Genomic DNA, 24,743 nt, shown 5'->3' with positions numbered 1-24,743 from the left:
ATCTGACCTTGAGCCTTGTTATCATTTCAAAGAAGAAACCCAGTTCTTAGGAATCATTTTACTGGCTCAATGCTTCCTTGGAAGGCAGCTCGCGTTCTTTCCAAGATAGCACTGCTTTTACAGATTGGCACTAAATCTTTGTAGAGTTCATCTTTGATGCTGAGTACCATTTAACATGGACTGTATAGCCGGGGGCCTTGCAGAAAACTGTGTAATTTGCAAAACTAACAGTAATGGCTCTGCAGCATGCCCGTCCATGTGTGATGGTGACTAGTGTATAGTGCAGTTACAGTGTTAGACGCCTTAATGGAAAGTTACTGGAACAGTAGCACTTTATCCCCTTAGTGTTAATTGCTAACAGGAAGATCATACATAGTCTTATATTTAAGCTGATGGTTTTTTTTTTCCTTTTAAAGAGGTCTTTAATAAGGTCATCTTACGTCCAGATAACAAAGTGCAATTAGGTTGGAATTACTTATTCACATTAGCTTGTATGATACAGTGTACTTCTCAGAGCTAGTATTGTGACACAGCTTGTCAAGTCACAAGTGGTAAAGTGGGTGGAAATATTCTGTGTAATTGGGAATTCATGGTTATAACATCTTAAAATTTCAGGTAGAAAAATTCCTAAAATGGGTTAATGAACCAATGGATGAGGAAGCATCGCAGGAGTCGGTTTCTCATAACAGTGTGCAAGACACTTGCACAAGCAGTGGTTCAGAGGACCGAGACGTGTCTATTGAAAAAAGGGATGACCCACTGGACACAAGTGAGCCGGAACCTGGAAAGTGTGAAGAACCTGGAAAGTGTGAAGAACCTGGAAAATGTCATGCCGTGTCCCCAGCCGGGGAAATGGAAACAGAGAAAAATGACAGGGACAGCACAGAAGCAGCCGTGACAGATGAGGGGGACTGCGCTGCTCAGGCTGCACCAGACCCTCCTCAGGTAGAAGCTGAAGGTGAGGCTAAACATGCTCCTGCTTGGGAACGGACTTCAGTTCCTTCACCATCTCCCACAACATGCTCCACATCACCACTGTGAATCATCTGCGCCTAAGGAGTCACTGCCGTTGGTTCCTAGGCTGAGAGAAGGCATGTGTACTGTCAGTGTGCTGGTGGCCATGACCTGGCACCCGGGGCACCCTTGTCTGAGCACACGTGGGAGAATAAAAGCCTGAAGCATGGTGGGAAGCTGTTTGAGCACCTCCAGCTGTGCCGTTAAGGCTGGCCTCTGCCACCACTCTGCTCCATGGGCTCAAGGTGCCAGTCTCTCTGGGTCCTGTTGAAATCCAGTATCGCCCTGGTTTTCTTTTGGATGATTGTTTTGTTCTTGTTTTTTGTGGTGATGGTGGTTGGTAGTGATGTTTGTTTTTTGGATAGTACATTGACATAAAAAAATATTTGCAGTAGTTGGCTGTGGTGAAGAACAATGTAGCATTTTCAGCTTATGCCCTTTTGTGGTATTTGAATTTATTTTACAGCAAAGGTTCTTTTATGATGTAAAAAATAATAGTTGTACTCAGTGGAACAATATGGCTTTTATAAGGTAGAAATTTTCATTTGACATAGTATTCAATTTTATTGATGAATTATTTCAGACTTTCCCTAATGAAACAATTATACTTGTGATGGCTTCTTTATTTAGTATTAAGGATAATACCTTATTTGAATCTAGATTTTTTTTTCCCGTGTGTGTGTGTGTGTAAATCTGTGATCTTTGTGTTACACACTTCTTTGCCTTTCTAAGCAGCATAGTTGAGGTAGTTTAATATTTTTGCTGCCATTGTACAACTGATGTTCATGTGGCACTTGCAGATTTCTGAAATGAGAATACCTTATTCTCCTTTAATCTGTAAAGAAGCCCAGTGAGGTAGGTGAAATTACTCCTGTTCTATAAAATACATAAAGCTTGGAGAAATTAAGAAATTTGCCCAAAATCACCCAGCCAGTAAGTACAGAGCTAGAACTTGGTACCAAGTTGTGTGATTCCTAAATCCCATTTTTCCATCCTACCCTAGTTCCCTAACCACCACTTGTCATGATGCTGGTGTTCTCACCTGGGATGATACCACCATCTCAGGTATTAGGAAGATGTTGGTTAGGCTGACCTGGGGGAGCCTGGCAGTTTGTACTTTAGATTACTTACTGTTAAGTCCTGTACAGGATGGTCTTACACAATAAGTTTTTGACTCAAAATGTTGGTGTCCCCTCTCTTGAAACTCACTGCACTTTGCTGTCGATGGCACCTTTGCTGTGTGCAGTGATCACATGACCACATCAGGACACAGTCCCTTGTGTGGGGACCATTTCAGCGTATAGAGATTTACTTGTCAGCGTCAGTTCTTGTCATCGTACTTAGGTATGACAGCACTCTCATCTTTCTAAGTTGCTGCATCTAATCTGCTCAGGACCAAAACCAAAGAACCAAACAAATAAAAATCATTTATCTAAGAAAAAGTCAGTCTAAATGAATAGACCCTTTTCTGTTGAATGGAGCTAGTGACCTCTGTTTCAGTTGCTCAGAGGCCATAGGACTTCTAGGTCATGGCTGCGTTCAGAGGACTGATGTAGCTGAGGGTTAGAGCTTAATCAGTGCTTGGGAGCTTTGGTTTTAAGGAAGGCAAGGGAAATGTTTGAATTTATATAATTCACCCACTAAAGCAGTCTTATATAAGAAGCACTTATATAGTAACTTAGAGACCTGTAACAGTACCTCTACGTGATTGCTAACAGTCCGGTGAAGTAAGTAGCTAAAATACTACCCATTCATTCATCCTTTTTAAGGAATTAAAAATTGGAGCTTAGAGAGCCTGAGTTCCTTTTCCAAGCTCAAGGAGCCAAGAAGTGGAGGAATGGAGGCTGTAATCTGAAGCCAGTGCTGTTTCCAGAAGCCTACCCCAACCCCCGCTGGAGCGCAGTCCCAAACTGTAATTACTTGCTGTGGCCACACTGTACACAAATTCACCTGTGAGTTCCTCTTTCTATAGTGAGCATCTGTACTATTTCTTTTCTTTTATTGTAGCTGAAAATAAAAAGAAGAAGAAGAAGAAGAAAAACAAGAACAAGAACAAGAAGGGGATGGGCCTGCCTCCGGAGATCGCCGCCGTGCCCGGGTTAGCAAAGTACTGGGCCCAGAGGTACAGGCTCTTCTCCCGTTTTGATGACGGGATTCAGTTAGACAGAGGTGAGCTATAGGTGTACCTTTCAACTTTGTTTTGAAATAGTTTCAAACTTACAGAAAAGTTGCAAGAAGAGTAAGAAATTTTCATATCCCCTTTACTGAGATTGAGCTATTCTTAAAATTTGGCCACATTTGCTTTGTCATTGTATGTATATAGGTATGTTTTCTGATCCAGTTGCCTCTACCCCTTGATACTTCAGTGCATATTTATGAAGAACAGTGGTATTTTTATGTAATAATGATAAAGTTACAAATTGGACACTGTTACAGTATTGTAATCCACAGATGAGTACTCTGGTTTTATCAGTTACCCTAATCATGTCATTTAGCATTTTCTTCTTCCACTATAGGATCATGTATTACATTTATTTTCATGTTTCTTTAGTTTCCTTTAATCTAGAATCGTTCCTCAGCCTTTTTGTCTTTCATGACTTTGACCTTTTCCAGAGAACAACTGCCAATTATTTTCTACAGTGTCTCTCAATTTGGGTACATATGTGTTTTTTAAACTTCAGACTCAGGTTTAATCTGTACTTTTAGCATCTTTGGATGAATAGCAAAAGCAGTTGATAGATTATTCAACAGAACATCTGATGTACAGAAAGATGTAAGTTAATGAATTAACACTGGAAACTGAATTCGTTCTTAAGTTTTCGTACCATGACCTTGAAGGGCTTACTTAAACTCAGTTGTACAAACTAATGCTTGTTTTCACGTTGGGGCTGCCTACACATTGGTGTTTATTAACTGTCGAAATCGGGAAGTATTGATGTGTGGTGGAGTTTCCGGGTTTCTGTAAGCCTCTTAAACTTATTTGTAAAATGTTGTGCATCAGGGAGAGTACATAAGAGTTTGTTGAAGGAATAGACTAGATAAAAGCTTTTAATTCTGTAAAAGGAGTTTATGTTTTTATTCTTTCAGCAGTGAGGAGCCATTTAAAGTTTTGGTGAAGAAAGGGAACAGGAAAATTGGTGCATCACTTTGTTCAGAGAAATATCTTTCTGAAAAATGTAAATTCCTTCTTTTGGGAAAGAAGGAGGGTCGTGTCCCTTTTTCTGTGGAGTGGACATAGGACCTCATTTCTGAAAACGATGAAGGCTCTGCTATGCCTTCAGCTCTGTGGTCTTGCTGTCACTTCCTTGCTTTTCTGACCTTTTAGACGTGTGCACGTTTTGCTAAGTGTCCAGTACAGATGTGGCTCATTACTTTCTCTTTAGGAATGAAGTAATTGGGAACCTCAGTGAGGATTGGGGAGTTGGTCAATTAGAATAGCTAACTTGTCAGTTTCCATGATAGGTAGTCAGTTGTTCATACTTCAGACAGAAAACTTGGAATTGCATTCAGTTGTTGGAAGGATATTGCAGAAGAATCAGGCAAGAATTGAGGCAATTGTTTCTGTGGAAATTGGGACTGGGAGTGACACTTCTCCTTCTATAACAAGATCTGGAGACCTTTTCTTTCAAACTACATAATGTATAATATTTTGAGAAGAGAAGCTAAGTATTGTTTAAGGTGTTTAATGTGTAGTGATGTTTGCTGTGTTTGCGTTTGGCTTGGCTTCCTGACATTGACTGTCCTAATGAAACCCTCTCCTCTGGCAGAGGGCTGGTTTTCAGTCACGCCCGAGAAGATCGCCGAGCACATTGCCCACAGGGTCGCCCAGTCTTTCCAGTGCGACACTATAGTCGACGCCTTTTGTGGAGTCGGAGGAAATACCATTCAGTTTGCCTTAACAGGAAAGAAAGGTAATTGATCGCCAATGGTTTATTCATTAATTATTTCTGTTTATTCAGTAAATGCTTCATTTTGCTTTAGCCCATCTTTACTGAGATTTAGTGATTTAATGCCAAACATTTAACAATAGTAGCATATATTAAGCATACACTTTATGTGCTTGTAAGTACTTAATCTGTATTCATTTATCTAGTCAACAGGCTTGTGATGTGTATCTTTTACTACTACCTGTGTTTCACAAATAAACCAAGAAATAAAAGATGAAGTAACTTGCCCAAGATCACACAGATGCAGCTTTGCACAGCCAGGATTACAACATTATATAAAACTAAAAACATGAAAATGGGAGACTGTTCTTTGGAAGAAGGCAAGAGTAGACAGGAGTCCCAGCTCTGGCCTCAGCACCTGTCTGACCGTGGCCATCCTTTAACGTTAATTGAAAGGAGACATTAAATTGAGAGAACCTTTGTGATACCTTTCAGCTCTGACATCGTAAGCACTAAGAACCTTTTAAATATTGGACTGTCCTCATAGTTGTTTGACTTCAGAATCACGAGAAAGAAAACCTCTGTTACTATTGGTATTTATATCTGCCGGGAACTGTGTCAGGTAGGCCGTACATGCACTGTTTCCTGGGGGAAAGGAGGCTTTATGAAACTGGACAGCCTGCCCCAAATTGACTTAGCAGTCGTGAAGCCAGGGCTTCTACCCTGCTTTTTCTGAATCTGATATCGCTTTTCTTTCTCAATTCTTTTTAAAGTGCAGTGTGATGTGATATTTTAGAGACACCAACTGTTAAGTCATACTCTGAAGATGCTTTTTCTCACCAATGTCCTTACATGTAAAGCTTCCATTTCAGTAAACTTCAGTTGAGTCTTATTAATTTATATAAAGTTTTTAATGTTAACTAGGAAAGCATGATTCTGGAAAGCATAATATAGGAGCTGGGAAATGGCGAAGGGCAGCCCAGCATTGGCTTTAAGACCAGTGCTGATGAACTGTGGCCTTATTCAGTCACCGCGACGCTCCAGAGGGTGACGTTTGCGTCCCTGTCTGGTCTCCTAAGAGCCTGGATGGGAGCTGTTTTCATATTCACTGGAATAGTAGTTATTTTCTTGTTTTTCCTGAATTCACTACTTACTCTTAATGTTCTTCTCTGCCTTTGCCAGGTAAACCATTCCTATGAGCTCATCAGTGTTTATTGCATGGAGGTGATTTTTCCTCAAAAGTTGTAAAGTTTGTCTTCATTTGGCATTCTGTTATAACATAAATTATCTGCCCTCTGATAAAACCGCAAATAGATCTGGAAATTTTTTCAGAATATTACAGAAATAGTCCATATTGTAGTTTTGTATTTCTATGATTATAGGTCTGTTGCCAAAGTTCTTTGTAGCTTAGTACACATTTGGTAAAGGAAAATGTCTAATGTTGGTTCCAAGCTAAAGAAGACTGCTTCTGCCGTGTTCTCACAGCCCTGACTCCCATCACAGCCCCGTCACTCACACCCGCAGCTCGCCAGCCTCTGGGAAGAAAAGGAGGCACACACGGACTCACACCCCTGCCGGGTGCTGTCACGGTCTGGCTTCTGTCCCTGCAGCCTGTTTGCTGGAAGCTCAGGAGTCTTCACTGTGCTCATAGAGTGGTGTCCCGGAATCTTCTCCCCAAACCATAGGAGCTCATGGGTGCTCTAACAGTCATGGTGGGTGCTGCCCTAGTGTGGCTGAGCTCACTCCATTGGGGCAGGGAAGTCAAAACAAAGTGTAGTTGTGTGTGTGTGTTTATGTACACACACAGGCATATAATCAATTATCTTTACACACACACACACAGTTGACCCTTGAACAATACAGGGGTTGCAACACTGACACCCCCCTCACCCCCCAAGTCAAAAGTCTGAGCATGACTTTACAGTCGGCGCTCGGTACCCATGGTTCCACATCTGCAAGATTCAACCAACCACAGATCACATGGTCTTGTGCTAACACATTTAGTGAAGGAAGTCCCCCTATAAGTGGACCTATGCAGTTCCAACCTGTGTTGTTCAAGGGTCAGCTGAACACACACACACATGAGAAAATAGTGTGTGTGGTTGGCATGATCCCTTTGTGCCAGACCAGTTTCCACCCACATAGCTGCTGTCTGTGTGTGTACTCAGCTGAATGGTTAGAGAAGTCCCAAAGTCTGCATTTTGCTGTTAAAGTTTTTCCCGCTTTGTATGAATCCCGGTGGCTCTGTATCCATGCTGCCCCCAGAGCTTCCTGTGATGATAGAAATGTGTTTGCTCCGTCCAGTACAGCAGCCACTGGCCACGTGTGACTGTCAGGCATTTGAGATACAGCAGCGTGGCTGAGGATCTAAACTCTTAATAGTATGTACTTGTAATCGATTTAAAGGTAATATCCATGTGTGGCTAGTGGCTGCCATTACCGGACCATGCAGGTCACGTCGTCTCCTCCAGCATCTCTCAGCACTTCCTCCACGTGCTAGAGTGAGTGGCCTGCGCTCTGTTAGGCCTGAAGACAAAGATGGCCTCCAGGGAGCGCACATGAAAACAGGACGATTCACTGAATACATTTGGTGTTGAAAGTCATTTTTTTGCATTGAATTTTTGCTGTTGTCAGTATGTCTTTGCCTGTCTCTGTACTATAAATATAGCAGACTAAGCAGCTAAGAAGGACGTTTTTCTCTTTTATAAATATGAATGCTATTTTATTTAGAACAGACAAAATAGCGTTGCACAAGCATGATTTTGTGGCATATGATTGGTGCTTATATTCATTGTTTGGGTGACTTATTTAGTGCATTATTTCTCAAAAGCATTAACAAATTTTGAAACCGGCATTTTCTGGAATGCAGTTGTTTCCTTGACAACCATGGTGTACGCGTCAGGATTCCCCTTAGCCCTGGCAGATATAAAAGATTGCCACTGACGTCCTGGTGCACATACAGGTGCACTTGAGTAATTTACTGCAAGATGCAAGTGAGCCAGAATGAATGCAGGTTTGCGTTGCTGATTACAAAATTGCAGTAAATTTAAAAATGAAAGCCTGTGCGGTGAAAACCTAACGTTTGTTCCCTCTACCTAAAATGTCTCCTTAAACGTCACCAGCAGATGTTTTTACATCTCTTCTTCATAAGTTGCTATATAGGTTTGTCAAGAAGTGTTTTATTTTGCCTTTCTGTAGACATTGTCAAGTTTGCCTTCCTTTAGAAGTTGCCTCGCTTTGAGGAAACTGGCCTTATCTGAAATCTTAGCATGTGTAGGCTTTCCGCGCAGCCACGATCTTCCCAAGTGTTTGCTGCTCGGCTGTCCAGCACACGGAGCGTGATGCTGTCCGGAGACCGGGCTCAGTGGGTGCTGGGTGGCCAATGCCACTGCTTGCCTTGGCCAGCGGGTGAGTGAGGCAGCTCTGAAGGCCACGCCCTTCAGTTACATTTTCTTGGTACAACACAAGTGAATCTAGTTTAGATTAAAAATTTTAGTTAAATTCTCTCTCTCGTATATGTGGCCAATCCCTCTTTAAAAAGTCTTTAGAAACAATCTTGCACAGAAAATAAACTGACTGCAAAAGATGAACGTCTTTGTAACTAATAATCATCATTTAACTCCTCTTTCTTCTGCCCATTTTTAGTGATCGCCATTGATATTGATCCTGTTAAGATCGATCTCGCTCGCAATAATGCAGAAATTTATGGGGTGGTGGACAAGATTGAGTTCGTCTGTGGAGATTTCCTGCAGCTGGCTTCTGGTCTAAAGGCTGACGTCGTGTTTCTCAGCCCGCCTTGGGGAGGACCGGACTACGCCACTGCCGAGATCTTTGACATCAGCAACATGATGTCCCCTGGTGGATATCCTTTGGGAGGCCTCAGCGTTTGCTCAGACAGTGGTTTTGTGTGTGTGTGTGTGTGTGTGTGTGTGTGTGTGTGTGTGTGAGAGAGAGAGAGAGAGAAATTAGTAAGGAGGAGAGCTCTGAGCTAATAGCACTTGATATAGATTCCAGTTTGTTTTGCATAAAAGTTAACTGGTGAGTGATCTCCAAAAGTTACGGCAAATGTGAGGTCGTATTTCCATTGCTTACTCTCCAGTTTTACCATCACAGAACAGGAACTGAAAGGCATTCATTGTGTGGAATTACTGTCTGGAAGTTGGGGGCTTCCTTGAGACCTGTCCCTAGAGTCTGGGAATCTGTCCCCTAACTGTTCTCCTCACGCTGACTTGAATCCTCTGTGTGTCCAGAGTTTCCCTGTTACTTTTCCAGGATGCTGGCACAAGCCCTTACTCCATAAAGAATAGCATTTGTCATTTGCTCCTCTCTTTCTCTCTGTTCCCCAGAGGAGTCGTGTATGACTTTCACAGGAATTGTGTTTTAAGTTGCTAATTAAAATTTAGAAAAATACAGTGGACATCATTCCTTGTCTGTACTCTTTACTGGAAAGAGGCAGTATTGTGCTTTCCTATTCTTTCTGTTTTCACAGAAACTAGGAGGTGGCAGGAAGAAAGAGTGTGTATTTCCAGCTCTTGGTTTCCTACCACTAGGCTAATTGAATAAATAGATGTAAGCTCTAATCCCTGACCCATCAGGGACAGTATGCTACCTAATTCTCTTTTAGGTCCCGTTTGAGGGTATTGTTACACATTGAAGTGCATTTGAGTTGTGATATAATATGTGAAGAACGTTTATCTTTGATCAGAAATTAACTGCTGTTTTTGTTACCTTTCCTTAACTACTGTCCACCTTTGAAATTTTCAGACTTTCCCAGAAGATCACTAATAATATTGTTTATTTTCTTCCAAGAAATGCTGATATCGACCAGGTAAGCCATTATTGAAGAACTTCTGTGAGCCTCTGGTGTGACCGTTACAGAGATTAGATGGAGAAAGATACAGGGTCTTTCTTTACTTGAGAATGTATTGATGAGAAGTCCCTGACTTTTTGACTATTATTAGAAAACTGGAAGTGCTTAGCAGTGAAATCCATGCCTGTTTCATCCCATTCACCTCCACAGCTGCTGGCCTACCTAAGCATAAACAGAGCACTCAGGGCTTTTCCTTCCACGTCCTGCAAGGATGAACATGTTGTGTTTCACATGTGCATGCCTAGCCTAGCTGAGATCTCTTGCTGCCGCCTATCTTGAGAAGGGTTTTAGGTGTTGTTGAAAATGTTGGCCTAGACAGAAATCCACAGACAGATAAAACCTCCATGTGGCCAGGAACAGTTTTAACTATAGTCTTGAGGTATAGGGCACAAGACTAACACTCAAATGTCCTTGTTCCGTTCTCATCGTAAACATTTATTTTAAACATGTTGGGTTTTTTTCCCTAGAATAATAACGGCCCCACAAAGTTCTGATGACATCTTTGTTTCATGCTTTTGTTGATGTTTTAATTGTGGTAAACTATACCTAACAAAATTTAGCATAAATCACTGAAGCATATGATCCAGTGGTATTAAATACATTCGTGTTGTACAGCCATCACCACTGTCCACCTCAGGACATGTTTGTCTTCCGAAGCTGAACCCCTGTACCCACTGCACACTAACTCCCCATCCCTCCTCCTGCACCTGCCCTGAAGTTTCTGTGTCTGTAAATTGGATGGCTCATGTATACCTCATACTTACATCCCTCACGCACGTGTGCTCGTACAGTATTTGTCCTTTCGTGTCTGGTTTACTTCACTTAGTGTTATATCCCTGAGGGTCACCCGTGTACAGCACGTGTCGGTCGTCTTGGTTTCTAAGGCTGAGTAACGTTCTGTCGCGTGCGGACACCGCACTGTGCTTACCCATTCATCCGTCCCAGACGTTTAGGGTCCACCTTTCAACTGTTGTGGGTGAAGCTGCTGTGAGCCTGGGCGTGTGAATATCTAGTCACATCCTTGCTCTCGGTGCACTTGGTTATAGAGTCAGACGTGGGATTGCTAGATCATGTGGTAATTCTGTTTTTAGGTTTTTGAGGAATCATCTTAGTGTTCTCCACAGCAACTGAATGATTTTACATTCCCACCAGCAGTTCCCAACAGTTCTGATTTCTCCATGATCTCAGTAACATTTGTTATTTTCTGTTTGTTGTTGTTTGGTAATAGTCACCCTGATGGGTATGAAATGGTACCTCATGTGCTTTTGACTTGCATTTTCCTAATGACAAGTGATATTGACCATCCTTTCTTGTGCGTATCTTCTGAGTACTAATCCCTTATTGGATATATGCTTTGCCATTATTTTCTGTCATCCCATAGTTGTTTCTTTACTCTTTTTTTTTTTTTTTTTTTTTTTTGGCCATTCTGCTTGGCTCGTGGGATCTTAGTTCCCTGACCAGGGATCGAACCTGGGCCCTCAGCAGTGCAAGTGCGGAGTCCTAACCACTGACCACCAGGGAATTCCCCCTTTACTCTCTTGATAGTGCTCTCTGCTGTACAAAAGCTTTTCATTTTGAGAAGTTCAGCTTATCTAATTTTTTGTTGTTGTTGCCTGGGCTTTTGATGTCGTATCCAAGAAATTATTGCCAAATTCATTGTCTTGAAGATTTTCCCCTATGTTTTCTTCTAAGAGTTTTACAGTTGTAGCTCAGTAGCTTTTTTAAACTACTGATACTCAAGTCTACTGAGAAAGATTCTCTCTAATTTGTTTTCTGGGATGAGGCCCAAGCATAAATTTTTTTCAAACCCCCCAAGGGATTGTCGAGTGCTGCCAGAGTTGAGATTCTCTAGGTTAATAGAAGAGGAAATAGAGTTAACAAGTCTGAGCTCTTACTCTGTGAGTTAGAAGGGGATGAACTTAGAGCTGGCTGCCTGTCGTCTGTTGATGAGCCCTCATGTCTAAACATTAAGTCTCTCAAGTGGTGTGTGCTGTCACAAGAAAAAGGAAAAAGCACTATCTCCTTGCTTTATGCATTTTTATGTCAAATTGAATATTAAACCTAGTATCTGCTACTCCTGTGACTCAGATCTGCGTTCTAGATTCCCAGGTAAGGCTGAGCTGCTTCCATAATTCTGTTTTTCTCATATGTAAATATTATGCATCAAGAAAAGAAAAAAATTAAAAAAAAATTATACATCATAACTAGTCTCATGAGAGGCTAGATGATCCTTATATTAAACATCAGATGGGCATATTTGGGTGCTTGAATGACAATAGGAAATTCACTGTTTACTGTGAAAGTCCAGGTGAGTACATTTTTTCTAGTTAAATTAACATTCGCCCAAGGAGAAAGTTAACTTTTTTTCTTGCGTTTTGGTTTACTGTTTACACACCTGCCAGAATTCCAGTTGGTAGTTCATTCACGTTTCCTGCCTCTAGAGGGAGTAATGACACTAGAGAACAGGGGCCGTGAGGAGGGAAGCCTGAGACTTCAGGCGCATTGTATTGGTATTGAATTTGGATCACATTACAGTGGGAAATCGGCTTTTATTTTTATAATAAAATGGAGAAAATCTATCCACATGTGGGATTTTTTTAATGAGAAAAGAGACGGTACTACAGGATTTAGAAAGAGCAGAGTAACAGAGAAGTCAACCTTTTGCTAAGGAACATTTAGAAGGACAAAACACCCTGGACTTACAAGTGGGTTGGGGTCTAAAAGCTTACGAGGCTGCTGTTTGAAACTCAGCCTGCATTTTTCTCATAGAAATGCCTATAAAGAACAGTTAATTTCCCATCCAGGGAGATCTGTACTCTGAATAACATTTATATTTACGATAGTTAAACTGACTATGTACTCAATACAAATATAAATTGTCTTATCATCTTTCCATATAGGAAGTAAATCTAATGGTTTTCTGTATCTAGTAAAATACTTTTCCAGGTCCCCTTTCTTCAATCTCTTATTCCCTTCCTCTCTGGGGTTTATTCCAGGACATGTATCCCTTGTTATCCAAACTCACACTGTCAGACTCCAGGCTCTTTGGAGAGAAGGTATATCTCTCTCACTGAAATCACTGTAGATGGAGCCAGGTTATTGTATATTATCTACTTGACGCCTGTATCTTGCTGTGTTTTCCTTCATTTTTTTCCTTTGACAGCCATAGAATTGCAGCCAATGCTAGCTTTGGGTTTACCATGCTTTCCAAACACGAGTGGTTTTCCATTGATAAAAAATATTTTCTTTTATCTCCCAGAGAACTCTTCATCAGAAATATCTTTGCCCAACTTTCATTTTTGTGCAGTGATTAGTTGGATGTAACAAAAGAAATTTAAGGACAAAAGAGAATCATGGGTGAGACACTTGTCCATTGGACATTACGTTTCTTTTTTTTTTTTAATGGAGTGTAGTTGATTTACAATGTTGTGTTAGTTTTAGGTGTACAGCAAAGTGAATTAATTACACATATACATATGTCCACTCTTCTTTAGGCTCTCTTTCCATATAGGCCATAACAGAGTACTAAGTAGAGTTCCCTGTACTATACAGCAGTCATTAGGATACTAATCACAGCCAATATTTAAGATGTTTTTTGCTTCCCTCACTGTAATTGACAGAGATCTATAGGCCCCAAAAAGGTACTCTTCATATTCATGTGGTGTAATTTGCTCCTCAGCAAGTTTTTGCATGTTGCAGAAATAATCACTTCTGCAATGTAGTAATAGGACATTTTTCCATTGTTCTGATTTTTCTGCATCTTTCTTACAATAAAGTGTTTATTATATGTTTTTCCATGAGGATCCAGTTTAGAAATTATTTTCTCTCATTCATCGTTATCATGTTTTTACTTTAAATCAGTTTGCTTTTTTAAAAAAATGCGATTTTGAATCTTTAACTCTTAAATATTCTACACGTTACCTTTTATTTCACTAAAGTTACCACCTGCATTGTGATCTTTGCCTGTTTCTCTTTTCGCTGTCCCCAAAGAACAGCCCTATTGCCCGACATGAAATCTAGTTGATGAGAGTTCAGTCCTTAGTTCTAGTTCCAGTCCAAACAGATTGGGATTTCTTTTGGTAGATCTAGTATATTTAGGTACAATACCAAAAATATAACGTGTTGTCTGGAGCTGCTCATCTTTCTATATATTTCCCTCCCTCCCTCTCCTTTCCCCTTTCCCTCCCTGTCTTCCTCCTTCCTTCCCTCCCTCCCTCTCTCCCTCCCTCATGCTCTCTCTCTCTCAATTTATTAACCATTAAGAAAGGGGAAGGAACCAGATGACATTTTGTCAGTTATACCTGCTAGTGGAAATTGATGACATTGTTTGCTTGAAACAAAATATTCTTTATTTGCCGAGACCAGCTCGGCGACTCGAGGTGAGTGACGGGTGCCGCAAGCTTGAAGAAGACACAGACACAGACTGAAGAGAAAAGTGGGACCGGGGGGCTCAAGACCTCTCGGATCAAGAGCCCTGCTGACTCATCCCAGGTTGCTTTTATTGAGTTCTTCCGCTAACATTCTCAGGTTACACCCATAAACAATCAAAGGCCTCACATGACTGAGGCAATTATCTTTGTTTACTTCCTGGGTCCGAGTTGAGCAGGTGTGGATTTGAGCTGGGCCTGGAGAGCAAAACAGCCCTGGGGGCAGGAGACCTCTCTCAGATATTGGGGGTCTGTGCCCCACCCCTGTTGGCCGCTCTGCCACTGTGCCTGTCTTAGGTTGTTCCTCCCTTGAGGAATCTTACCCGTCTCTGGCTAACCAGTCATCCTCTAGGGCCAAACAGGGTGATATAAGGAAGGCTCTATGCACCACCCCTGTTGGCCCCTCTGCGGCTGTGCCTGTCTTAGGTTGTTCCTCCTCTGAGGAATCTTACCCGTCTTTGGCTAACCAGCCATCCTTCAGGGCCAAACAGGGTGATATTAGTCTCCACGCCCCGCACCCTCAGCTCCTCCACTGCTCAAGCAGGACATTCTGAATCCCATCACTCGGCCCACATACTTTAACATTTTCAAGGTTTCAGAAAGGTTCCCGAATGTCTTCCCACATCTCCCCCTTTTTTGTTTTCGTAGGAGAAGATAAGCCTGTAGGAGAAGATAAGCCTATTCTAGTTATTTCTTTTTCATCAATCCTTGGAGCATTCCTCCTGCACACCTGAGAACTAAACATAGGATAATTAAAAGGCAACAAAAAGTATCAAAATGCTTAGGAGACTGCTATTCATGCTTTTGATCCAATCCAATGAATGCAATGCTTTTAATCCATCAGCTATACTTCGTAAAGTAGCAATTTGGTGTAGAGATTGCAAAGATCATATTGCATGCCAGTTATTTTAGTTTGTAATTGTTGTATGTCCAGTGTGAAACCATCCGCTCCATATCCCAGCAGATGTGTCACTGGCATCATGGCCATCCCAGATTTGTAATGTTCTTAAACTTAAGGGAAGTTTCCATATTTGTGTTTGAGCTCTGCCATTCTCTAATTGAGGCCAAGGAGGTACTAATCCAGTCCTAAGCCATAAGATGGGATAGGGCAAGTGCATGGCAATATTGGTATATACCATCACAACCTTTTACAGGGATTGCAGGAGGAGTTGTTTTGGTGTAAACCATCAGAGACTGCATACCCCTTAGGGGACCAGTTTCATACTGTTCCGTAGGAACCATTAAGTTGTATCACACCTTCCGTCCCATGGCAAACATCCCAAAGAATCTGATCTTGTCTATCAGCCCATATCCGTTTTATTTCACACAAAGGTCTATCAGGGATGGCATAATTAGTAAACTTAGTATCCAAAGCTCAAACCTGAAAACAAATGTACAAAGTTCATCTCCGGAGATTCTATATCCCATTCAAGATGGCGTTTCTTTGGAACGCTCATGATATGGCTTAATTCTCCGAGATGGAATCCACACAGGTTCCAGGCCTTGTCCTGGTGACACACAGGCAAACCCTTTTCCCCATGTGATTAACCTTCCTGATGACCAGATATTAGTCAATTGGTCCTGCCACCATATCAGTGGCTGTGCATCATTAAAATGAGTCACATTCTTAGATGAGGCTCGAAAATGCCTCTCAGCTGCTGTATCCGTAGCCTGTGCAGATACATTCAAAAAATTAATAGTGAAAACGGCCTGAGGTATGTCTTGCGAAGCACAGATAACTGCATATAATTCTGCTTGCTGAGCTGAAAAGTGAGGGACAGGGATTTGTCGTGTTTTAAATCCCATATATCCCGCTCGGCCCTTACTAGAGCCATCAGTAAAAATTATAGAAGCATCTGGTATAGGATCAGATTTTGTTATTCGAGGTAGAATCCATTGAGTTCTCTTAAGAAACTGCAAAATGGGATTTTTCAGATAGTGATTATCAATTTTCCCAATATAATCAGCAAAGGCAATTTGCCAACTTACACAATTTTGGAAACAAGCCTGAATTTCTTTAGTAGTTAAATTAATAATTATATGTGAAGGGTCAGTTCCAATTAAATGCTTACTTCGAGCTCTTCCCTTCAGAACCAACTGAGTTAATAATTCTAAATAAGGTGACAAGGATTTTACCATAGTATTTGCTAAAAACAACCATTCCACAATTCCTTCATTTTGCATTAATATCCCTGTAGGTGAATGAGGAGAAGGTAATATAATTAATTGCAATGGCTGATTAACAGTTACTCTCTGTAACTGAGAAGAATGAATTTTATTTTCTACAAGTTTTAGTTCCTCTAAAGCAGCTGATGTTAAAGTTTTTGGACTATTTAATTTTGAATTCCCTTTTAACAAAGCAAATAGGTTAGACAATGCATAGGTGGGGATCCCTATGCATGGGCGAAGCCAATTAATATCTCCTAGGAGTTTTTGCAAATCATTAAGAGTTTGGATTTGATCTGACCTCAGTTCCACCCTTTGTGGTCTAATAGTTGTTCTATCAACTATTGTGCCCAAATATTGATATGGGCTATGCATCTGTACCTTTTCTGGAGCTATTTTAAGTCCTGCTTTATCAAGGCAAAGCTGCATGCTAATATACGCAGAAGTAAGTAAATCTTGATTAGGAGCAGCACACAAGATATCATCCATGTAATGGATAAGATAACAATTAGGAAATTCTAGTCGTACTGGTTCAAGGGCTTTAGCAACAAAATTCTGGCAAATAGTAGGACTATTCAACATGCCTTGAGGTAACACCTTCCATTGAAACCTTTTTCGAGGTTCTTTATTATTTAGTGCAGGCACAGAAAAAGCAAATTTTTCTTTATCTTTGGGATGTAATGGAATGGTGAAAAAGCAGTCTTTCAGATCAATAACTATTAAAGGCCAATTAGCAGGGATCATATTAGGTGATGGGAGGCCTGGTTGTAAGGCCCCCATTGGTTGTATAACTGCATTGACTGCCCTGAGATCTGTTAATAAACGCCATTTACCAGTTTTTTTCTTTATTGGAAATACTGGAGAGTTCCATGGGCTAAAAGATTCTTCAATATGTCCTTTTTCTAACTGTTCAGTCACTAATTCTGTTAGAGCTTCTAACTTTTCTATGGTTAAAGGCCACGGCTCAACCCATACAGGTGTATCAGTTTTCCAGGTCAATGGGATTGGTGCTGGGGAAAGCAGTAAGCTTTTACGAACAGTGGCCACTAGTGAAAAGACTGATATCCAAGACCTTCTCTATTTGCATTACCTTCAGCTGGAATGGGAAATAGTTTCCCTTGATGATATTTACCAAAACCTAACCCTGGCTGATATCCTTGATTTATCAGCATTTCTTGACTTTGCATACTATAAGTATCTAACGTTGGGATGTGGATTTCAGCCTTCCATTGTTGCAATAAATCCCTTCCCCATAAATTAATTGGAAGGTCTGCTATATAGGGTTGTAAGTGGGCTGGCTGCCCATCTGGGCCAATACAAGGCAATATTTTAGCACTTTGCTGCAAGCCATGAGCTCTACCTAAACCTACCACTGTAATGTCTGCAGGACAAGTAGGCCAACGAAAAGGCCAATGATTACTGCTTATAATTGAAACATCAGCACCTGTGTCTATTAATCCTCTAAAAGCTTTTCCATTTATAGTTACTGAGCACGTCGGGCGTGTTTCTAAAATTTTTTCAGAGAGGAAAACTCCGGCCTCTCCTGTGCTTCCAAAGCCTTTCATTTTCCTTACTTTTGTACTATTGCCAATCTTATAATATGGCAGAATAAGCAACTGTGCTATTCTATCACCTGGATGGGCTTTCCATGGAACCGAAGTTGATATCATCACTTTAATTTCTCCAGTATAGTCATTATCAATCACTCCAGTATGAATTCTAATTCCTTTTGATGTTAAACCAGACCTTCCTAGTATTAAGCCACCGGTTTCTTTTGGCAAAGGTCCAGTAGTTCCTGTCCTGACCAATGTTGGAGTTTCTCCAGGCAGTATAATAATAGATTCTGCACAAGGAAGGTCTAAGGTTGCGCTGCCTGCTGTGGCTGGTGATAATTCCATGGCACTGTGGAGTATTGGGCCATTTCTGCCTGTTTCTAGATCTGATAGGCTCCCTTTGGTTGCGGGGCTAGGAGCGAGCCCCGTTGATAGTTTCCCGACAAGGGGGTTCCATCCTTATGGAAGTTAGATTTACACTGGCTTGACCAGTGAAATCCTTTTCCACATCTTGGACAAAGTCCAGGCTGTTTTGCCCTTTGATTACATTATCTTAAAAATTAACAGCCCTTCTATCCATTCTATTCCTACATTGTTTCTTTGTATGTCCTTGTTTACCACAGTTAAAGCATTTCCCTGGAAATTTGTTATTTATTTTCAGTCCAGCCATAGCTTGTGCCATCATTGTTGCTTTAAAGCTTTCAGTTCCCATTCCCTGACACACTCTAATATAATCATTTAATGTTCCCTTTCCTTTCATAGGTCCAATGGCCTTCTTACAATCTGTATTTGCATTTTCAAAAGCCAATAATTGCAAAATAGTATCAGCAGCCTCAGCATTAGTGATCTGCCGCTTGATAGCCTCCTGTAATCTGGCAATAAATTCAGTATAGGGCTCTCTTGCCCCCTGCATGATCTTTTGAAAAGAGACAGGAGCTTGCCCTTTAGCTTCTATTTTCTCCCAGGCTCTTAAGCAACAACGTTTCACCTGTTCTATGGCCTGATCTTCCATCAGAATCTGATCTTAAACTCTGCCCCAATTTCCACTACCTATTAATTGATCCAAGGAGATAGGAATCTGCCTTGCTTGGTTCTGGTTTGCCATAGTTTCAGCATGATCACACCACCAGGTTTTGAATTGTAAAAATTCTCCCGGGGCTAGTACTGCACGAGCCAACGTTGCCCAATCAGCTGGAATCAAACGAGAGCCTTCGGCTATTCCCTGTATGATACCTATGGTGAATGGAGAATTTACTCCATAATTTTGTACTGCTTGCTTTAATTCTTTCAATATTTTGAAGGGTATCGGCTCATGTACTGCCTCATAAATTCCATTGGGATTATTAGGATCCACTCCAGGTGCCACCCTTTCATGAAGAGTTACTGGAAATACCATTTGCATAGCTTCCAGATCTCCCTCTTGTCTAGCCTGCAAAATGCCCTTCTGTAAGGATGATAAAACTGAGTGTCCTATAGACACAGGAAAGGCATAAGCTCCCCCAGGTGGCATTAAAGAGGGTGGAGGAGGGGGCAGTATAGAAAGTTTGCACTCCTCCACAAGTGAGGGAGCCGAGGGTCTTAATCCCTCAGCCATTTGTTTTCTCTTTTGTTTTTCAGTTTCGTTTGGCACCGCACATGCCCATCGGTCCTCTGATGGACCGGCTTCTTCATCAAAGCTATCATTTGAGCCCTCAGGAGCCCACAGAGGCTCTAATAGAGGCTCTAATACTGACTTAATCAGAGACCACATTTGACCAAACAGAAATAGGTACGGGAGTCCCTTTAGAATGCAGTTTTTTAAGTTCGCTCCCAACCTTATCCCAAGTACATAAATCCAGTGTTAGCCTAAAGAAGGAAACCACATAGGCAGAATCAGATAAAATATTAACAGCCTGAAGAAGGAAACTATGTACAATATTCTCTCAATTATTTACAGAATTTCTAACAATTGACCTTCACTTGCTTTTTAGAAGACCTTCATTTGCTTTTTACTCCACCTGCCCTTAGGAGCTGCCATAACAGGCATACATCTGGTCGATATTAATCTGAACTTTCCTTATTTCCCATATTTTACCCCGAACACAAACTACCCAAGAGATTTACTCACTGGCAGGATTTTCTCAGAGGCCTCTTACTCTCCTCTTGGGGGCTTCATGGCACTTCCCAATTCTTTACTTTTATCAATTTCACTTTCCGTGAGCCTTCGTCACTCAAGCCTTTCGAGCCCCACGTTGGGCGCCACTTGCCAAGACCAGCTCGGCGACTCGAGGTGAGTGACGGGTGCCGCAGGCTTGAAGAAGACACAGACACAGACTGAAGAGAAAAGTGGGACCAGGGGGCTCAAGACCTCTCGGATCAAGAGCCCTGCTGACTCATCCCAGGTTGCTTTTATTGAGTTCTTCCGCTAACATTCTCAGGTTACACCCATAAACAAAGGCCTCACATGACTGAGGCAATTATCTTTGTTTACTTCCTGGGTCCGAGTTGAGCAGGTGTGGATTTGAGCTGGGCCTGGAGAGCAAAACAGCCCTGGGGGCAGGAGACCTCTCTCAGATATTGGGGGTCTGTGCCCCACCCCTGTTGGCCCCTCTGCGACTGTGCCTGTCTTAGGTTGTTCCTCCTCTGAGGAATCTTACCCGTCTTTGGCTAACCAGCCATCCTTCAGGGCCAAACAGGGTGATATTAGTCTCCACACCCCGCACCCTCAGCTCCTCCACTGCTCAAGCAGGACATTCTGAATCCCATCGCTCAGCCCACATACTTTAACATTTTCAAGGTTTCAGAAAGGTTCCCGAATGTCTTCCCACATTTATTGGCTTGAACTGCATAATTTTTAGTTTTTTCAGCTCTAGAATTCTAACCTTTAAAACATACGCATTTATGAAAATATTTTTTTAAAAAAACACAAAAAGGCTAAGGTTAGAAATTATCTTTAATTAGAACACTTAGTAACGTTAAGTTTTTTAAAAAATTTCTTTCTAAACCCTCGATAGGCCTTTGCAGTACTTGTTTTAGTTGTCCACCATCTGAGTCTCCTGGCTAGGATGTAAGATTCATGAAGGCAACTTTCTTTTTTGGTTTGGTTTGGTTTTGGGTTTGTTTGTTTTGCTACATTTCACTGCCTAGAGCAAAAACCTTTAAGCCATTTATTCAGTAGTTGTTGAGTAAAATAGTTCATTAACTATTTTGTAATAGACCTCAAAAACTCCCACCTAAGACATCCTCATTCCTTTTTCTATCCAAAGCATCCAGGTCCAGACAACCCTACCTTCTCTGAGATTTGTTTTAATGTAATTCTTTGTATGGCTTACAGGGTGCTCTTTTTAGGGAGATAGGTAGTATTCCTGCTTTTTAGATTTAGGAAGCCAAACCCTGTCTTGAGGGCTTTCTATATCCATGAGCAAATTACTGGTAGAACTCTGGTTGCTTTTCTCTGCCCCTAGCCCTGGCAGATTTTTTGCTGCTATTTCAGCTCTGCTTTGGTTCTCTTCACCTGGCCTCTTCTCTCCTCCTTTTCTTCCTCTTCCTCTCTCCTTCCCCAACCCCACCCCCAGAGAAAACTTCTGCTTGCCAGTCTCACTTTCTTTAAATAAATCACTTTTTAAAGGAATGGGAGAAATATTGCACTTAAGTCATATCTTAACTCATAGAAGAATTACTGTGAAACAATTATATTTTAGATATACTAGTCAAAATGCCTTTTATTGGTTAAAAACAAAATTCTTCATTTTGCCCTTTGTGAGAAATCAGACTGACATAAAGGTATCAAAATAGAAAATGAAACACTTCTTCCTAATAATTGCTGCTCTGGTTTTACTTGAACTATTATATGACTTATTAGCAGCTAGTGGGGTGTTTGTGCATCTCATCATTGCAACAGACACTGTTGGACTTCTGCTGTCATCTGTTCCTATTGATAAAAACACAGCCACCTGTTTTGCATCTCTTTGTGGGCAGGGTTGGTATTGACATTGTTACTGCCTTAGTGGGACAGCCTCTTTTTTTTTTCTTTAAGTGTGTACTATAGAATGACTTTTGCTTCTTCCCTATTTCTGTATCTGTGACGTTTTTCTAAGAGGAAGTTGAAATGCTTTAAAATACATACTCATTGGTGATGCACAATAAACCTTACCTTCGCTCGATGCTGGTGGAGCGTGTATAATACTACTGAGATTAGTGCTCTCACCTCCAAACCAGACTAGACCGACAGCACCTCTCTGCAAAATACACAGCTGCAGTTTTGCCAGTTACAGTGACATAGTTACAGAGATGTGTGTCCTGTTGTTGGTGCTGGTCCCTGATACTTGGGGAGCCCTTTCTCCAGCACCCCATGTCTCCAGTTCTCTCCGTTCCCCTTTCCCCTCATCCTCACTGCTACCCCCAACAAACTGGTCTCTGGTGATGGAATCATGGGTGAGAAGGGGGTGTATTTGCTAGTAATAGACCTGAGAGGTTGGGTGAAAAAATGTTGGACTAAAACAAAACTTCATCTGTGTAAGAACTTAGGGTAAAGCAGTGCTAATTTGAAGTATCCTTTTGAGGTTAACTCTGTGGAGGTGGAGAGCGGGTGGTGCTTTTAGCTTCCAAATAACGGGGTTAGTCACCGTATATGAGTAGACCTCAAAAAGAGTGATATATTTAACCACAATAAAAAGGGGGGAGGGGGAGACTTAAAAATACACACACACAAAAGAGCAGCAGGTGGAGGAGGTGATTCAGGCTGGGAGCACAGCACCAGAGCCCTCCTAGAGAAGGGAAGGGTGTAGGTGGTGGCGGCTGGGGCTCCTGTGAGAGTCTGGCGGGGTCTGCCCTGCTCTCTGATGTATTCCATCTTAATAAGTAAACCTGATACTTGGGAAGGATAAGTTGATTTTCCGTTCCTCTCAGTTCTGTAGCTTCTGGCATATGAGAGAACAAGTCTTGTACAAAGCGTAGCAGTGTAGCCATGCCCGGACTATCAGAAATGTCTGAAACAACATGTATTTCTGCCACCAAATCCTGCAGTAATACCCACATGGGAAGTGACAGTGAACATCTGAGATGCCTCGTTATTTGAAAGACTTAAATAAAAAGCCAGAGTTGTATTATTTGATAAAGCATCTGAATGAAAGATTTCTTTTGAAACCATGCTTATGTACGTGTGACTTTCTTCTGTTCCATTTTTAGGTGGCGTCCTTGGCTGGGCCTGGCGGGCAAGTGGAAATAGAACAAAACTTTCTTAATAATAGATTGAAGACAATCACTGCTTATTTTGGGAACCTGATCCGAAGATCAGCCTCAGAATCATAAGTGAGGCGGTACAGAGACCAAAAGATCCTGCAGTGGTCAGAACACTATTCACTGGGAATTCCTTCTCTCTAGTCACTGATACTTTGTGCCCATAGTCGAATGGGGATTGGTACCCTAATATGCCTTTTTCTCCACATTGATGTGGTACCAGCCGGAATTTGCTTTTAAACATCCGTTTATTTTATAAAGTTAGTGTTTTTTAACTTTCTATTGAAAAAAAATATGAAATATATTTTGTAATATAGAAGTTTATATTCTTTTTCTATTAAAATGTCAGAGGAGGAAGAATATGTGTGGCTTAATTGTCTAAAAGGTGTGTTCAGTCATTTTTACAAGAAGGTCACAATTCAGGAACATGGGGCTTTCTGTCCATGGGGGATCTGGGATGTTTCTCTTTTAATAATGGCATATTAAACATTAAACAAAACATAGCTTTGGCTGGGATGGAGCTGAGGGATTGAAATAAAGTGGAGAATTTCTAGTAAATATTAGAAAAAATAACCTGTTAAATGAAAAACAACTTGGTTGGAGGATGGAGCAGTGCTGACTTCAGTCTCTTGAAACTTTACAAAGTTTGACTGATTACCCTGCAATACCATAGCAGTTGAACTGATCATTAAGGATTAAATTAATCTTTATGATTTAATTTGCAGCACCAAAATCTGTCGATGTTCTAGATTTTTATACTTTTTTATCAGGTAGCCTTAGTGTCTATACCATAAACTTGTCACTGTTTTTTAAATAACGGCAGGCATTGGTCATAAACAGCTCTATACGTGGCCGTTAGCACTAGAATATGCTTACTTAGCCACTTGGAGTGGGAGATTCAGGGGTAAAAGTAGGTTTCCAAAATCACCAATTATTTTTTAGTCTTTGTCACTTAACCTTTCGTGCATGTACCTTTTTCCACAATACATTTTCTTACTTGTATATTGTTAATATTAAAACTAATTTGTCTTCCTGAATATATGTGACCGTGTATAAGCAGAACAAGAAGCCTAATGAAGGTTAAAATATTCCTGCCCACTAATGGCACAGATATAGCTGACTTATAAAATGACTCATTTATAGATTAGTAGTGCTTAAAAGAACTTTATCTATTAAGCAGCCCCTGTGTTCAAATAAAATCTTCCTGAGAAGCCAAATCATGTTCTAGTCCAACTCTTTTTTTTTCTTGTAATTGTAAAACTTTTTAAAGACATTTTTATGAAAGTGAGTATGTATTTCAACAATTTAAGTACACCCTACCATCTGTCCTGCCTTGAGCCCTTTCTCTCCACCCCCATCTCCCACATGTCCATACCTCTTCCCAAAGGCAACCACCATTGACACTTTGGTGTATGTCCTTTAAGACACGTCTCTGCAATATAAGCTTGCGCACACACAGTGGGATGGGGTGGGATTCAATTATATTATTTTGGCATTTGATTTTTGTTTTTAATTTAATGTCTTACAAATATGTTCACATCAGTACATAAACATTTTCTAACAGTCACATAATACAAATTATGAGAATTTCTTTAACCATTATCCAACT

The 24,743-nt window shown here is 41.0% G+C and overlaps 1 protein-coding gene and 1 non-coding gene across 5 annotated transcripts in view; one reads left to right on the top strand and one right to left on the bottom strand.

Annotated features, from left to right (window-relative positions):
- Positions 1-23,351, top strand: part of TGS1 (trimethylguanosine synthase 1) — a 39,879-nt gene extending 16,528 nt beyond the window's left edge. For 3 of the 4 annotated variants that reach the window (XR_009053635.1, XR_009053633.1, XR_009053634.1), the window contains 5 exons: positions 616-958; positions 3,022-3,183; positions 4,782-4,925; positions 8,547-9,729; positions 23,084-23,351. Coding sequence is in view for 1 of the 4 variants with exons in the window: in XM_057734088.1 (XP_057590071.1) it covers positions 616-958; positions 3,022-3,183; positions 4,782-4,925; positions 8,547-8,763; positions 9,651-9,729; positions 23,084-23,206 (1,068 nt within the window). In the remaining 3 variants the exon portion in view is untranslated. The remainder of the gene's footprint in view (positions 1-615; positions 959-3,021; positions 3,184-4,781; positions 4,926-8,546; positions 9,730-23,083) is intronic. The other variant, XM_057734088.1, reaches the window with a different exon arrangement.
- TRNAA-UGC (transfer RNA alanine (anticodon UGC)) lies at positions 11,221-11,292 on the bottom strand. The gene has a single exon. It is a non-coding gene; the product is annotated as a tRNA-Ala (tRNA).
- Positions 23,352-24,743: the final 1,392 nt, after the last annotated feature.

This window comes from Hippopotamus amphibius, chromosome 5 (genome assembly GCF_030028045.1).
Source record: "Hippopotamus amphibius kiboko isolate mHipAmp2 chromosome 5, mHipAmp2.hap2, whole genome shotgun sequence".
Lineage (NCBI taxonomy): Eukaryota > Metazoa > Chordata > Mammalia > Artiodactyla > Hippopotamidae > Hippopotamus > Hippopotamus amphibius.
Note: the sequence above shows the minus strand (reverse complement) of the source record. Positions and strands in the feature narration are given on the sequence as shown.